We start from the raw sequence: 14,888 nt of genomic DNA on the forward strand, positions 1-14,888 counted from the left end.
TGAACCTATTGGCAACAAAGTATATACACCAGAGTATTGTGATTCCACACCCGAAAGATTAAAGTTGATGTATTGTATTCTGGTCACATCTTACTCAGTCTTTTGTTTACAAGTCATCTTATTTAACCTCCGTCAGCTAGGGTTTGTGCATTTGTCTTTAATCATAGCACCCCAGTAGCTAACTTTTTTCTCTACTCTGCTGTGACAATGCAGGGTCATCTAAATGTGTATAACATCTAAATATGTAGACAGATCCAGAATGAATATACACCATAAACAATGCTTCACATTGCAGGGGACAGGAAGACTAGATGGACAGCCAGGGTCTCACCCCGCCCCCCACTGAGGACTATAATTCTTTGACATTTACGATAAAATTTAACAAGCTATGGCCACGACTGTGCAACTGCAACTGGAACACAAATGTGGCAGCCATTGTGCGCTCTTCAGAAATACAGTAGTCCTAACGCAGCCTTGAACCTTCTTTACTGAGAGACTTAATGCTTCCCAGGTTACTTGGGTTCCCCGTTCCCCTTCTGAAGACAGAGGATCGTTAGCTTTCCCCAAGGCAGACTCTAGAATAAAGATCAGATGGGGCAGTACCCCGTAGAGCTTCACTGAAGTGTGTGTCACTATTGTGTGTGTACAATACAGAGCTGCAGCCATAACCTCCTGGCCTGTAAGTGAATGCCACCAGCAGTGTCATATTGACAAGTAACCCTCACTGCTATCTGTGATGTCCTTTTTCATATCTACAGAAGATTCAGCAGCTCAAAGCAGCTGAAAGAAAGCATTACAGGCTGTCCTAATAACACACAGTGCGGGATTAAGGAGTCTGTACTTATTGTGGGATACATACAAAACTCCGAATCTCCAAAACCCTTTTCTTCCATCTCTGCTGGCGCTACCATGTACGCAGAACAACAACATCTACGCAATTCCACTGAGGATCCAAGCGGGCGGATTCGCTGTGACTAGCACCGTGCACATCTGTCCAAGAAGCACTAATAAATGGTGGCTGAACATACATCAAGTGCAGATCACCTGCTGTCCCTGGTGTGAAACAACTTCTCATGTATGCATATATATATATATATATATATATATATATATATATATATATATATATATATATATATATATATATATATATATATATATATATATATATATACACACACACATACACTCAAAGATAAGGATTAAAAAACTCAGGGATGCCAGGCTAGAATTAATGCACCTTCGTGTGGAAGGATCTCTCCTTCTAAAGGGGCCATGAAGATGGCTTCTTGTGATTGTCAGGAGTTCCAAGGCTCTGTTCTGGAAGGTGCTGAGCACTCCAGTCTTAATTCAGGAAAGCTCTGAAGCACTTTCTTAAAGCACATGGTAGTCCCAGTAAAGCCTGGATTATGGCCAGACTGCTTAGCCCCTATCAGGATTAACACCTGCCCCCCGCCCAGCCTTAAGTGAGACACCGTACAAGCATAAAGGTCCAGAGTGTTGGTGACAACAGTGGGGCGATAAGGAGACACGAGAATTTTCTCACACGCATCCCATGGTGGACTCAGGCTAAAGAATTCAAACTGAGGAAATGGCAGTCAGGCACGGAGCCTGGTAACACCACATGCAGTGCATAGTTTTTCCCCATCACTTGGCCATGCTCCTGTGACTGGATTTGCTGCAGGCAGCTCCTTTGCCCCTGCACAGGCTCATGGGAGCATGTGGCTTCTGGCTGTAGGACTGGCACGATCAGGTCGCACACAGCATCAGGGTCTTCCTCTGTAAATGTCTGTTACATCGTGAGCTCTTTGCAGCAGGAGCTGGTCAATTTTACTTCTCGGGATGTTTCTGGCCCAGTTCGGGGGTAAACTCAGTCCTGAGCCAAAAGCCTTCACAGCCCTGCACAACATTTAACCCATCAGGGTTTCATGCTGGTCCTCACCCTTAGCGCAAATGAGCCCCAAATCCCCAGCAAACAAAACAGGTAGTTAGAGTAGGGTGACCGTCCATCCCGTATTGGGTGGGATGGTTGTATTTGGGATGCCAAAAAGGTGTCTCGACTTTCTTTTAAAAGGGACTAATTGTCCCATATTTGGCCCCCACCCCCAGCCTCGGGGAAACTGGGGAAGCGCGGGCAGCTGTCACTTTCCCGTGGCTCCCAGGACTACTGCTGGCTGCCACCTCCTTCCCAGCTCCCCAGAACTTGGAGGACCACCCCCCACCATATCTCCCTGTCCTGTAATTGGGACAGAGAGAGGCTTGCCCTAAGTTGGAGGGAGTCTTAAAACAGATCATAGAACCAAACACACCCTCTGCTCTAACACACAAAGGGTCAGGCCACACTGCCATTAAAAACTGGTGCCTGGCCCAGGCCAGCTGACTAAGGCTCAAGGGGCTGCGTAGTAACAGTACAGATGAGTGGAGCCTGGGCCCTAGGACCCTGCGAGGTGGGAGGGCCCAGAGTGCCAGCATGCAGCATGAGCCCAAAATTCTGCATGGCAATTAAACAAGCCCCTAACCTGAGCACAAACTAGTTGGCATGGACCAGCCACAGTTTTTTGACTGCAGTCTAAATGTACCCTCAGACACAGCAACAATAACGGGACACCTGTTTTGCTAGAGTTCTGTGTTGTGGTTTAAAACGCCGTTGGAAGTGAAGTGCACTGTTCTTATCTTTGGGAGTACAAGTGTCCCTTTAACCTTCAGGGGAACTTCTGCTTTCAGATCCACCCGATGGATGGCTCTGTCTCCCATCATTAGCCATGCAGATCTGAGAGCTGAGTCTCTTTTACAGCCACACGCTTTGTCCACTGATACAAAACAATGTAAGGGTTGCCTATGGGGCTTCCTCTGGTTTTACAATCTCTACTAAACATGAGCATGGACTTTTTTGCCTCCTAAGTGCTTAAAAGCACAGCTCTAACACTGTCTTTCAGAATAAAATAAGAAGTGACTTTGGAAAGGTTATGTTATTATATATGGTACATCTCTGCAGCCCCAGCCAGCTGAAAGGTGAAGACACAGACTCCAGGCATGGGAGTAGCATTAGTCCACAAAAGGAAACTAGCAAAATATGGTCTTTGCATCACCTCGCGCACAGTCCAGACATAACTATATTGTGGAGGTCTCCCACTGAGGGCTAGATCATGCCGTTCTAATTCAGCCAAATTCCCACTTTAGTTCCTGAGCACTGAAGCTTCATGTTTCCTACCCTGGGGCAGGGTGGCTATGGCTAGTTAAGATGTTGCTCCATATGGGTGAGAAGCAGAGGTGGAAAAAGTACCTACTTGAGTAAAAGTACAACTGCTTTCACTTCCAGATACTTGAGTACAATCTAGATGTGACACTCTCTCTCTCTCTCTTTGTGAATGCTTTTACTCAAGTAGTTTTCCAGCAGCACACCAGGGACTTGTACTCAAGTATACCCCCACCCCAGCAGCTGCATTTTTACTCAATTAACCTTTTTGGGTACTTTTCCCACAGCTGGTGAGGAGGACTAAAACAGTGGTGTCCAAAAGGAAGACACCCAATTCCCACATTGCCCCACCCCCAGCCAGGCACCCCCTCGACTGAGGGCCCTACCTGCACCCACAGCCAGGCACCCTGCCCCCTTCCCAGTGACTCACTGGAGTCAACACCGGAGCTGCCCAGCCCCAAGCCACGCAGCCCCAGGAGCTGGTGTGGCAGCTTGGGCGGTGGCATGGCGGTTCCTCGGGTACCGTGCAGCGGTGGTGGCGGCTTGGGCGCCATGTTATTGGCTTAGGGGCTGCACGATGGCACAGTGGCTCCCTTGGGTGCCCTGCTGTGTGGCTCTTGGGGCTGTGTGGCTTGTAGCTACTGGGTGAGAAAGGCCAGGTGGGCCAGGTAACAGCTCAGACTGAGTGGATGTGAAGCCAAAGTCTGAGACGCTGCATATCATTTTGTCTCATCTTGGGGGCGGGAGTGGGGTTTTGACCTTGTGGACCCTTCTAACCCTATGATAAAAGCACACACATGACAACAGAATCAAAGGCTTGATGCTTTTGCAGAACCCAGAACCTGAGCACATCACAATTGTGAGAGACCAGCTCATGCTTCATTGGACACATACAGGCCACAGTCCATGTACCTCACAGACAGTGATGTCCAAAAAATGTCAGCAACTCACGCCCAAAACAATTCCTTCCACACAGGGCATGACTTGTCCAGGCAACCATGGTGGCTACAGCAAGACAAACACAGCAGTGAGTTGCAAGGAATGTAGGACTGGTGAAAACACATGTGCTGGATCTATCTCTGACAATTCCTAAAGCCTCTTTTTACTCAAGAGCAGAAGCACCAGCTTCTCAGGCATTTAAGGGAGAAACCACAGCTATAAGGCTACAGCTTACGGGGAACTTTCTCTAAAGCACAGGTAGCAGGATAAAAGACGAGGGTACAACCTCCAGCAGATAATGCACTCTGCAGCACCCTGCTTTATATGAGCAAAGGAAGGACAGAGAGGGGGAAAGGATCACCTCTGGGAAAGGTAAAAATCTCCAAAGCATCAAGAACAGCCTCCTCCAACTACTGGAGATAAAGAAAACAAATGGGCAGGACCACCCAGCGACCATTAAAGCTCCCTCCAGATGTGACAAGAACTTGGATCTGAGGGTGGGAGACAGAGGCTGTGGAAAAAAAGCTGTCACCAGCTGGGAGGGAGCCAACCTTCCTGGCCACTGTCAGGTAAAACCCCACAATTAACACAGTCATTCTACTCCTCACTTTAAAGACCTGCACCCTGCAGCTCCTCACAGGGAAAGCTCCTATTGAATTCAGTGGAGAAAACAGTCCACATAAAGGCAGCGGGGCTGGGGCCTAGCAGTGGGGGCCGACAGACTCACTGGGCCCCAGGCATGGTGTGTGTGGGACTCGTCACCATGCTCCCAGAAGGGGGTCGGGCCTCGGGGTGGCAGGGGCAGGGCTGGGGGCGGGCAGCCCTCACCACCACCCACAGTGTTCCACGCTGGCTCCGCCACAGACAGCCTGCCTTGAGCATGCCATATGCCTCTCCTGTGGTAGCCATTTTGAACAGCCGGACCCTGGGGCAACCCCCTCCTTTGCTCCCCACCTCCGTCCATGGGCCTGAGGCCCTGCATATTAAACGCTGCACATCACGCCATGGTGCCAAGCTCTGTCCTGGTGCTATTTTTTCACATCTGGCCAGTTGATATCAGCTGTGAGTTAGGCATGACCCCCATCCCTTGGCTTTTGTAAAAGCATTCTGGGCAGAGGGGTAGAATGATAAGTACAGTTATTTCAGAGGCAAAGAGCTGCGTGTTGCGTGCAACCAACTAACTTTTTTTCAACCAAAAGTAACATGAATCTCCATTTCATTAACATAATAAGACCCTTACCAGAAAGTGAGTAATCTGTATTAGTCATCCTCATGGCTGGAGTGTAAGAGACACTTGGCATGTCGTGCCCCTTCTCCTTCTGTTTCCGTCGATACCACACAAACAGTGCCAGCAAAACCATAATAATTAGGAGGAGAATAATAATTCCAATAATTGCTCCCACTGAGTGCCTCTCTGATCCAAGCGCAGGGCTAATTTTAGTATAGGGGTTTAATTCTTCCATCATGAGAGCCGCTGTTAAAAATAATTCAAAACACACTGTAAATTGAATGGCACTGTTCACATGGGAAGATTTATTTTTTAAAGATGCACATTTATATTTTTTTAAAGCACACAGAACTTCATTGTACCTTGATCGCACCTGATCCCTTTGAAGCCTGGACTACAATAGCATGTACCAGTGACATGATCACATGTAGCATTATTCATGCATTCACATAGCTGTTTGCAACCATAACCAAATGATCCAGGTGGACACTCTGTAAATTCAAACACAAGGATGGGAGAGAAATGTTTTACTTGTATCACGAAAGGGGGAAAATCTGAGCTTGGTGTCAATGGGGCCAGGATTTCACCCATAACATTTAGATTAATATTTTAATCCAGGAGATAAATACCATTTATTTATTGTTCCCTTGTACAACATTGTCTGTCTGTACCCACCCATTGCCTCTTATCTTTTATTTAGGATTGTATGATCTTTGGGGAAGGGTCTGTTTTTTGTTGTGTATTTGTACAGCACCTAGCATAACTGGGTCTTGGTTCATGTTTGGGGCTCCTAAGGGCTGTCGCAAATTAACAACAACAATAAGATTGATGTGCTGTTTACTGGGTTTTAATTTTCCTTCTGTAAACATCTGATAGGATTTCACGGAGATGGAATCAAGAGGATTCTATTAAAATGAAAAGCCTCTCCAATTATATAAAACAGCTAAAGACATTAAGAGAGAATGAGCTCCATTCTGCAAAATTTCAGAAGACACTTCAAAATTCCACAATTCATCATTGAATGTGGCAGAACTTTTCCAGAAGGGTTGCAAGTGTAATTTTTAATATATGTTTATAAGAACCCAATAGACATTAACCAAAGACCACATACATTCATATTTACCTCCACTAATACCAAGAGCAAGACATAACTGCACAGATGGAATTACAAAATTGAGTGCCTGAAAGGTTTGGTTTAGTCTGCTTATGTGATATTAGACTTCCTGTACTTCTATCACAGACACAATGATTGAAGGTCTAACTGAGAAATTTATTCATACAATTACCATGATGGCCTATTAGAATAAATCTGTAGGCAGCCTATTATGCTTCTTCTGGCAACATTCAATAACAAATTGAAAGAAAGCCTGTAAACAAGTTCTGGCAACTCCTATTACTTTATATAGAGATGGTGCTTTACTGAAAAAGGAATATGTATATAGATATATCTATATATAAAAATATAGATATAGATATAGATATAATTGCAACATTTCTCTATCATAAATGGTACTGGTTTTAAGCTATGACTTCCTACAATTTACTATGAACAAGTGGCACACCTTCCCAAGTCAACCCTACAGAAGTAACTTCTTGTAGCCAAATGTTAACATTAAGTCTTGAATATTAATCGTTATCTGCAGAAAGATTTGTAACATGATTAATAAGTTATGAGATTGTGTCTCTAGCTTTCTCCTTATGCATGCAAATTTCTAGATGAGAAAAATAAAATTGTTCTAATTTGCGCACACTCTGATACTAACCCAAAGGCTAAGCTTTCAGAGTGCAGCACAAACAGGGTACCTGGAAATGTATGCTCCCATTAGTGTGGTCTGCCTTTGAAGGGTTCCAAGAAAGCACAGCCTTTTGTAAGGAAATCAGGGATGTTGAGAGTTATAGTAAATATTTGATGAAAAATTTTGGGAAGCATCAGAAATCCTTAGTTTTCAGAGCATAAAATAAAGTCCAATTAATAGGGGAGGACGAAGCATTTAGTGAAGGGAGGTTACCCCATAGGTGCCTATTAAATCTTCCCCTGCAGCACCTGGTACTGGGCACCTTGGATGCTGGATTGAAGAGACCACTATGCTTGATCAGTATGGAATTTCCTGTGTTCTTATGGTGCTGTTGCATGCACAGTTGCAACAAGTGTACAGACACGCACAACATGATAACTAGCCTCTTGTACACAATCCCTAACTGAGCAAACTAGTTACATGGACAAACCCGTGTTCTTGCTTGCACACAGAAGCAAACATTAATGCAGCTTGTCAGTACATACACATTTACTGAAAAGGATGAATATAAAAACATACACTTAGAAGGCCTCAGATTATATTTTCTAGCAGTTATTTGCACTTCTGGCAGGAATCACATCCAAAATTCATCTCCCGTCTCTGGTTGCTGTAATACCATATTGACTATGGGAAGTCAGAGGGCAACTGAAAGACTCTGGCTGCCCAAGCTAGGGCTGGGTACACTGCAGCAGTGGTGGCGATAGGCACCAGGCAGTGGAAAGGTAGTGCCCAGTGAATGCTCCTTTGTGATAGTAAACAATTCCCTAAAGCTACACTGCTGGCAGCTCACAAGCTAAAGAGAGATTTTCAGAGGTGTAAAAGGGACTGAGGTGTCTAGATCCCATTGGCTTTCCATGAGAATCTGGGCCCTTACTGCCCTGTTGGCCTTTGAAAATTTTCCCCAGGGCTTCTAAATCAGAGAAGAGTAGCGAAGATGCCTCCCTGCGAAGGCAAGTGGGTGCAGGAGAAATCCCTCCAGAAAGAAGGCAGCGATAAATAGAAATGTTGCTTTTGACACATCTCCTCCTGTTCCCTACAACTCTTGTGTGTGAATCTGTTGCTCCGGCAGCGAGGCCTCCCTAATGGCATCAGCTGGAAACAGTGTTGAATGGTTCTCACCGGTGTTCCCTCTAAGCTGAGTGCTTGTGTGGCCACCCTGGAGAAATTCCAGTGCTGCCCACCTGACTAGCAGAGAGTCCAGAGCTGGGTTTTATGTTTCTATTGGTGGTACATATTGGTTCTGCCCCACCTTTGCCAAATCAGGTTTTGTACTGACATCCCGACACTCCCTGTGAATGCTAAGACTGTCATTTGTCAGGTTAACAGCTGGGGTATTTCTCATTGACCTGATCTTTGCTCCCTCATGGCCAAGGAGAGCCTGTGGTCTCTGTGTTCCACAGCATGAAACAGATGGCATGCAATGTAATTCCAAAAGGGTTACCTAGGAACGGCACGCATATTCCAAAGGTCAATGAGCATATGACCACGGGGTCTGCAATTTGCAAGTACAGCTTCCTGACCGCATGTCTAATGAGCTGATTTGCATGCACAACTATGGACTCAGCTTTTGCAAGGGTTTTTGAAAATCTGTCACATTTTTATGAGTGCTAACAAGAGTCATGTAGCAATTATGCCATGAACTGAGGTGAGACACATGAACCGAAGTGGTTCAAGGAGGCAAAAATAATTGAATGAAAATTTGAGAGCATGGCTGTAGCTTCTTACTAGGAAGGATTAGGGAGGTTATGGAATATCCATCATTGGAGATACTTAATAGCAGATTAAATAAGCATCTGAGATGGCACTTGGTCCTCCCAGGAGTGCAGGGGACCGGACTCAATGACCTCTCGAGGTTCCCTTCTAGATCTAGTATTTGATGATTTTCCCCTCCCCCAGTCCGTAACACACTCCTTTTTCATCCAGCTGTCCCAGTCTTACATTGAACTGGTTGTATTGTTTCACAGCCCCACAAACAGGCTGAAATATCTAAGAAGACCAACTACAGTCTCCCTTTCATATATGATGGAGCTGCTTCCAGGAACTGATGCAAACCAGAGGACATACTCCATGAATTCCTAAGTCCCCTTCATCACTGATATCCCTCCATGAGTTATGAGTACTTCAATTTTTAAAAAGCATTATATTTGGAAACATCTAATTGTTCCATCCCTGGCTTCTTAGCAAGCATTTTGTCCAGGAAGAACATGATTTACTCTAGACTACCCAGTGCTAAATTAAGGCACATAAAGCTCTAGGAAGTGTGGCACTATTAGGACCCAAAGGCAGAGAAGTTTCATGAAGCCTGTCACTCTGTATTCATTTCTATTTGGGAGACAAATCTGTGTGCTGAAGGTTAGTGGTCAGCCTGAATACTTCTCAAAGACATTCAGAGAATATGGCCATGACAGCAGAACTCTTCCCAGTAGAATCGTGAGCAGTACAAGTCTACAATTCTGCAAAGATTTTAAAGGCGGGGGGAACCTTCAGGAGAAACCGAAAATGAAGAAGCACCACTGCTTACTTTGCTCACACTGTTTACCCGTAAATCCAGTTCTGCATGTGCAGTGCCCAGTGATGTGGTCACAGTCGGCTCCATTCTGGCACTGACAAATATTAGCACAGTTTCTTCCATAAAAGGCTGCTGGGCAACCTGTGAAAATCCACCAAGAAAGAGTCAAAAATACACAAAGAATGTCAGCAGCATTAAAAGTAAAATGTATTTTAAGGCCTACATTATTGTTGTCATACTTTGTTAAGCTAAAAGCAGAAAGGAACCAGCAGTCAATGTTCTTATACAGTGTTTCCCTACAGCTCTTCAAATTGCTTTAGTGCAGTGGTGTCCAATAGCAATTCAAAGATTGCCACACTTGCGGTTGTCATCTTTCCATATTTGCCACCTTATATTACATAACACTTTATGGAGCCAGGCACTCCCAGTCCCCACCCCCTCTCTATATAAATGCCCTCCTCCTCCCCACAGAGCCAGGCACCCACAGCTCCCCGTTCTAATTCAATGCCAGCAAGTCACCAGAGCTGCTCAGGCTGCCACCAGGGCCACCATATGCTTCTTCCACCATGCAGTGGGGTGTGTTCACAGAGCAGGCAGCCAGCACACCCCATGTGCAGCTCTCAAGAGCTGCATTTATATGCTCCAGAGCCGCATGCGGCTCGAGAGCTGCGAGTTGGCCACCCCCGTGTTCGCCAGGATGTGGTGTATGTAGTGAATGGTGAATGTATGGGATATCCCTGCTTTGGTGTTGCAAAAGAAAACTTGACCATCCATATAAACTGTGTTTGTAAAGAATAAAAGAAGATAGTTTCTCTTTGCGTAACCATCTAAAGGCTACGGAACAATTAGTGACTTGCAAAGGATGGGAGCTTCTTGCATACCCTCGAAAACCCCACCCTCTCTCTTACAGGAGCCTGATAAAGGTGTGAAACCTGGCCTTGAAAGATCAAGAACAATGTTCGCAGTAAGCTGAGAGCTTGGGCAGCCACCCCGGAATCAGGTGCCACCCAGAGTATTAGCAAAGAGCCAACAGTGCCCACAGGTGGCAGCATGTGTTTCAGTTGGCGGTGCACATCTGCATGAGCTTCGGTGCACATAACAAAATTTAATCTGCCCAGGAATGGAGAAAAATTGGAGGGAACACTGGTCAAGAAGTCTGCTGTACTTTTCTCTGGACTAGGTCATGGGGTGTTGGGACGCTGAAAGGTCTGGATATTACTTGCAGCCTGTGAAAATATGAAAATGAATCACAAAACCTATGTGGCTGGTGCTCTTTTACTAGGGACCTTTAATACCAAAGGGACCTTTTTTGTAGTGGGGGAGGGGAGCTGTGTGTGTGGGTGAATCATGTAAAATGATTCACACGTGCATTACCACATGCAGTGTTGTAATGCTTGGAATGGACACAAGGTAGCAGCATATACTGTGGAAGAGTCACTGACAGGTACAGTTCTCAAAGCCTTACGTTGAGTGCAGTAGAGCCCAGTCCAACCAGCAGTACATCTACATTCTCCATCGTAAGGACTGCACGTCGCTCCGTTGTGGCAGTTGCACGTGTGAAAGCAATCTGGGCCCCAAAAGCCAGCTGGGCAAGCTGCAAAAAGAGAGAGAGAGAGTTGGGGAGAGAGAGAGAACACGATAACTCAGACTAGCAGCTGATTATTACTGATGGTTGTTAAGCAACAACAACATTCTTGGTGCTGCACAAAGACAGAAAGACAACCTACTACCCACACAGAGATTGCTCTCCAATACACGGATTTCATGACAACAGCAATTAGCTTCTAGCCAGAGACACCGTTCTTCAAATTTAGGGCCACATCCTGGTGGCGATCCTTACACCTGTGGAGCATCCCAGTAAAATTACTGGTGTTACATATTGGTATACTGGTCCACGAGTAAGTTCAAGGTTTTTGATCCATACGTGCAGGGCGCTGGCCTAGAACTTAGGAGCCACTACTTCAATCCGCTGTCCTGTCATAAGCTTCACATGTGACCATGGGAAAGTCACTTAGTTTCCCAGTGCCTCAGTTTCCCACCTGTGCAATGGAGATGACATCCCTGCCCTAACTCGCAGGTGTGTTCTGATGACACTTACATTGTGACGTGCTACAGTGCTCCGAATATTGCAGCTGGACAGGTAGTCTAGACTGCTCTTAACAAGTTTATTCAATCTTATTGCTTCATGGGCTTTATCTGTTGAGTCCATTAAGACAATTTAGACCAGAGTTTAAGCTATGAAAGTAATTTAATTTTCCCTCATATCTGGGAATTCCTGAATAATACAAACACAGCCAGTCACAGCTTACGTTTGATTTGCAATCAAGCACTAAAACTACAGACTTAACTTGAATGACAGAGGAGTTCTGAAACGCTGCAAAATCTCAAGAACGCTAAGATTAAATTCAAAACCAGAACATCCTATTGTTTATATTGATGAGGACTTTTTTTTTAAAGATAAATTCAGATCTTCAAGTACATTTAGGCTTTTTCCAAAGTTCACATTAACCTCCTCCTAGAATAGCAGTATGTCACCCAGTTATTAGTACCAGACAAAGGCCATGTCTACACGTGCCCCAAACTTCAAAATGGCCACGCAAATGGCCATTTCGAAGTTTACTAATGAAGCGCTGAAATGCATATTCAGCGCTTCATTAGCATGCGGGCGGCCGCGGCACTTCGAAATTGACGCGCCTCGCTGCCGCGCGTCTTGTCCAGACGGGGCTCCTTTTCGAAAGGACCCTGCCTACTTCGAAGTTCCCTTATTCAGAATAAGGGGAATTCGAAGTAGGCGGGGTCCTTTCAAAAAGGAGACCCGTCTGGATGAGACGCGCGGCGGCGAGACGCGTCAATTTCGAAGTGCCGTGGCCGCCCGCATGCTAATGAAGCGCTGAATATGCATTTCAGCGCTTCATTAGTAAACTTCGAAATGGTCATTTGCGTTGCCATTTCGAAGTTTGGAGCACGTGTAGACGTAGCCAAAGAGATCCAAACTGTTAATAACCCTTCAGCATAACACCTATGTTTTTCCTGCCTTTCAAAAACAAAAACAAAAAACAAACAAAAAATACAACAGGCCACTTTCCATTTCTTCAAACTGAAGAAGCTTAAATAGTTCCCAGGCAATCTGAATGTTGAGGAGCAATGAACACTTCCATGCCACCTGATATGGTAGTGGACATAGGGTTCTCCCTCTTTCGATGTGGGAGGTGCTCAGTTTGTGGGACAGGGACACACTGGCTGTCTTGGGGTTTGTGGAGTCAAGCATTGCTGCCGGCCATGCTGCCATGAGTGCTATATGCAAATCTCTGTGAGACAGCCACCCATGAAATTCCACGGGTATCAGCTTGGAAGGTAAATAACTGGTATATGACAGACCTGCTTACTTTAGAGACCAGGGTGTATAAGAAAGATGACTTCAATCCCAGAAAAGGCCACCGAATTCACAAGGTGCAAGTTAGGGGAAGGTCTGGCGCGATGTATTCACATAAGAACCCAGCAGAAGTGCCCGTCTAGCGATGTTGTCTTCATGAAAGGAGTCTTGTGCGCTTCTCTAGCTGCTTTAGAACTGGCGTTGAGATCCAAAAGCCACAAGCCCTCTCCTCCACATCTCCCCTGCCCCAACTGCATCAAGTAACCCTTGGAGTTTGCAGGGTTTGATGCCATTTCTTGGAGAAAGAGTTCACCTACTGACTTCAATTATTGCAGTAGACACGGCCTTGGAACTAGCTCAGCTAACACAAATTCACATTGGTAACCTTCGCATTTTCTCACCCAAAAGAAACCAACAGCACTCCCCCAGCCAGCCAAAAAAACACATTTTTCCCAAGGTTAATCAGTGCTAACAGTCCTTTCCCAATTACATGGTTAAATATAATGAACAATCCATGGCGTTTGCAGCCTTTTTCATTTTTTGAGTGACAGCAATATTCTGCCTGTGGAAGATACACAATAAAAGCAAAATTACAGCCATCTGTTTTTATCCAATTCCTGCTTTATCACTCAAAATTTAATATATTTTACTCTGAATGCTGTCTAATATGCTAGTTGTATCCTGAATATGAAGTAACATTTTGGAATGATAGGATATTGCTTCCCACTGTGATCTGTCTTCAATTAAGGAACGTGTTCAGGAAATGACACTTTGGGATCAGCAAATGTCAATCTTCTACCTGGGCAATTTTCAGCAAGAAGCCATGCGTCCCTTCAAACCCACATTGACTTTTACAATTAAATTACATTTAATAGGCATATATCATCTTCTGAATTTCTTAACTATGGGGGCCCGGTCCACGAAAACATTTATTGGCTCATAATTTCTCATGTAATAGTTGAAAGACTGATTAAAATTGGAATTCAACTAAAAATTAAAAGGGAGCATGAATTTCTCTTTACTGAAAAGAGCGTGTGACCTTGCTATACTATCACAGGAGCTAGTAAATGTCTATGCAAATTCCAAATACAGAAGCTAATTCAAGATAAAGCTAACATAGCTTAATTAAAAGACATAAGCTATAAAGAGAACACAGCACTGGAGTGGCTGCTATAACACTTAAGGGATTTCCCTGGAAATATTTTTTGTCCTTAAGTCTAGAGCATTTAAAACTCAAAAGAATAACCTTACTTAAAATCAGAGATGTAAAAATGAGATTCTGGCTTACTCTGAGAGCAGTCTGTCCCTATCCATCCCGGGAAACACTGACAGGTTCCATCAATAGGGTTGCATGTGCCATTGTTGGTACATTGGCAGAACTCAGCACAGTTCTTCCCATACATTCCATTGGGGCACACTGTAGAAATACAAGGCAGTGATTTTCACCAGTGTTAGGAAGCAATATGACTTAATGGCTAGTGACGATGGGTTAAAAGCAATACTGATATTCACCTGTACGACAGAGGGTATAAGTCAAACAGGGAAAACTCCTAAGCATACACACAATACTGCTAAAAGGAAGACACCAACCTAGTCCATTTTCACTGGTGTGGAAGTAAAACATGTTCTTGGAAAAGCCCAATTAAAACCCCTGTTTCTGAATGAAAAGGTGATACCTTGTGTAGTTATAAGTAACAACTAAAATTACATGGAAGGAAGGAAGGAAGGAAAGAGAAAAGGGGTAGACCAGTTAATCAGTTGTAGGCACCATGGTACCAAAAAGGATACATCTATACTACAGTGAACTGTCGACAGAAGTACTGTTGGAAGAGATCTCCTGGCAAATC

At 44.7% G+C, this 14,888-nt stretch overlaps 1 protein-coding gene across 6 annotated transcripts in view; it reads right to left on the reverse strand.

The window, feature by feature from the left end:
* The window catches only part of MEGF11 (multiple EGF like domains 11), a 442,774-nt gene that overhangs the window by 48,781 nt on the left and 379,105 nt on the right, over positions 1-14,888 (reverse strand). For all 6 annotated transcript variants that reach the window (XM_075006971.1, XM_075006969.1, XM_075006966.1 and 3 more), the window contains 5 exons: positions 14,330-14,458; positions 11,134-11,262; positions 9,681-9,809; positions 5,726-5,854; positions 5,376-5,609 (listed from right to left, as the gene is read on the reverse strand). In XM_075006971.1, coding sequence (XP_074863072.1) covers positions 5,376-5,609; positions 5,726-5,854; positions 9,681-9,809; positions 11,134-11,262; positions 14,330-14,458 — 750 coding nt within the window. The remainder of the gene's footprint in view (positions 1-5,375; positions 5,610-5,725; positions 5,855-9,680; positions 9,810-11,133; positions 11,263-14,329; positions 14,459-14,888) is intronic.

The sequence above is a fragment of the Carettochelys insculpta genome, chromosome 12 (genome assembly GCF_033958435.1).
Source record: "Carettochelys insculpta isolate YL-2023 chromosome 12, ASM3395843v1, whole genome shotgun sequence".
NCBI lineage: Eukaryota > Metazoa > Chordata > Testudines > Carettochelyidae > Carettochelys > Carettochelys insculpta.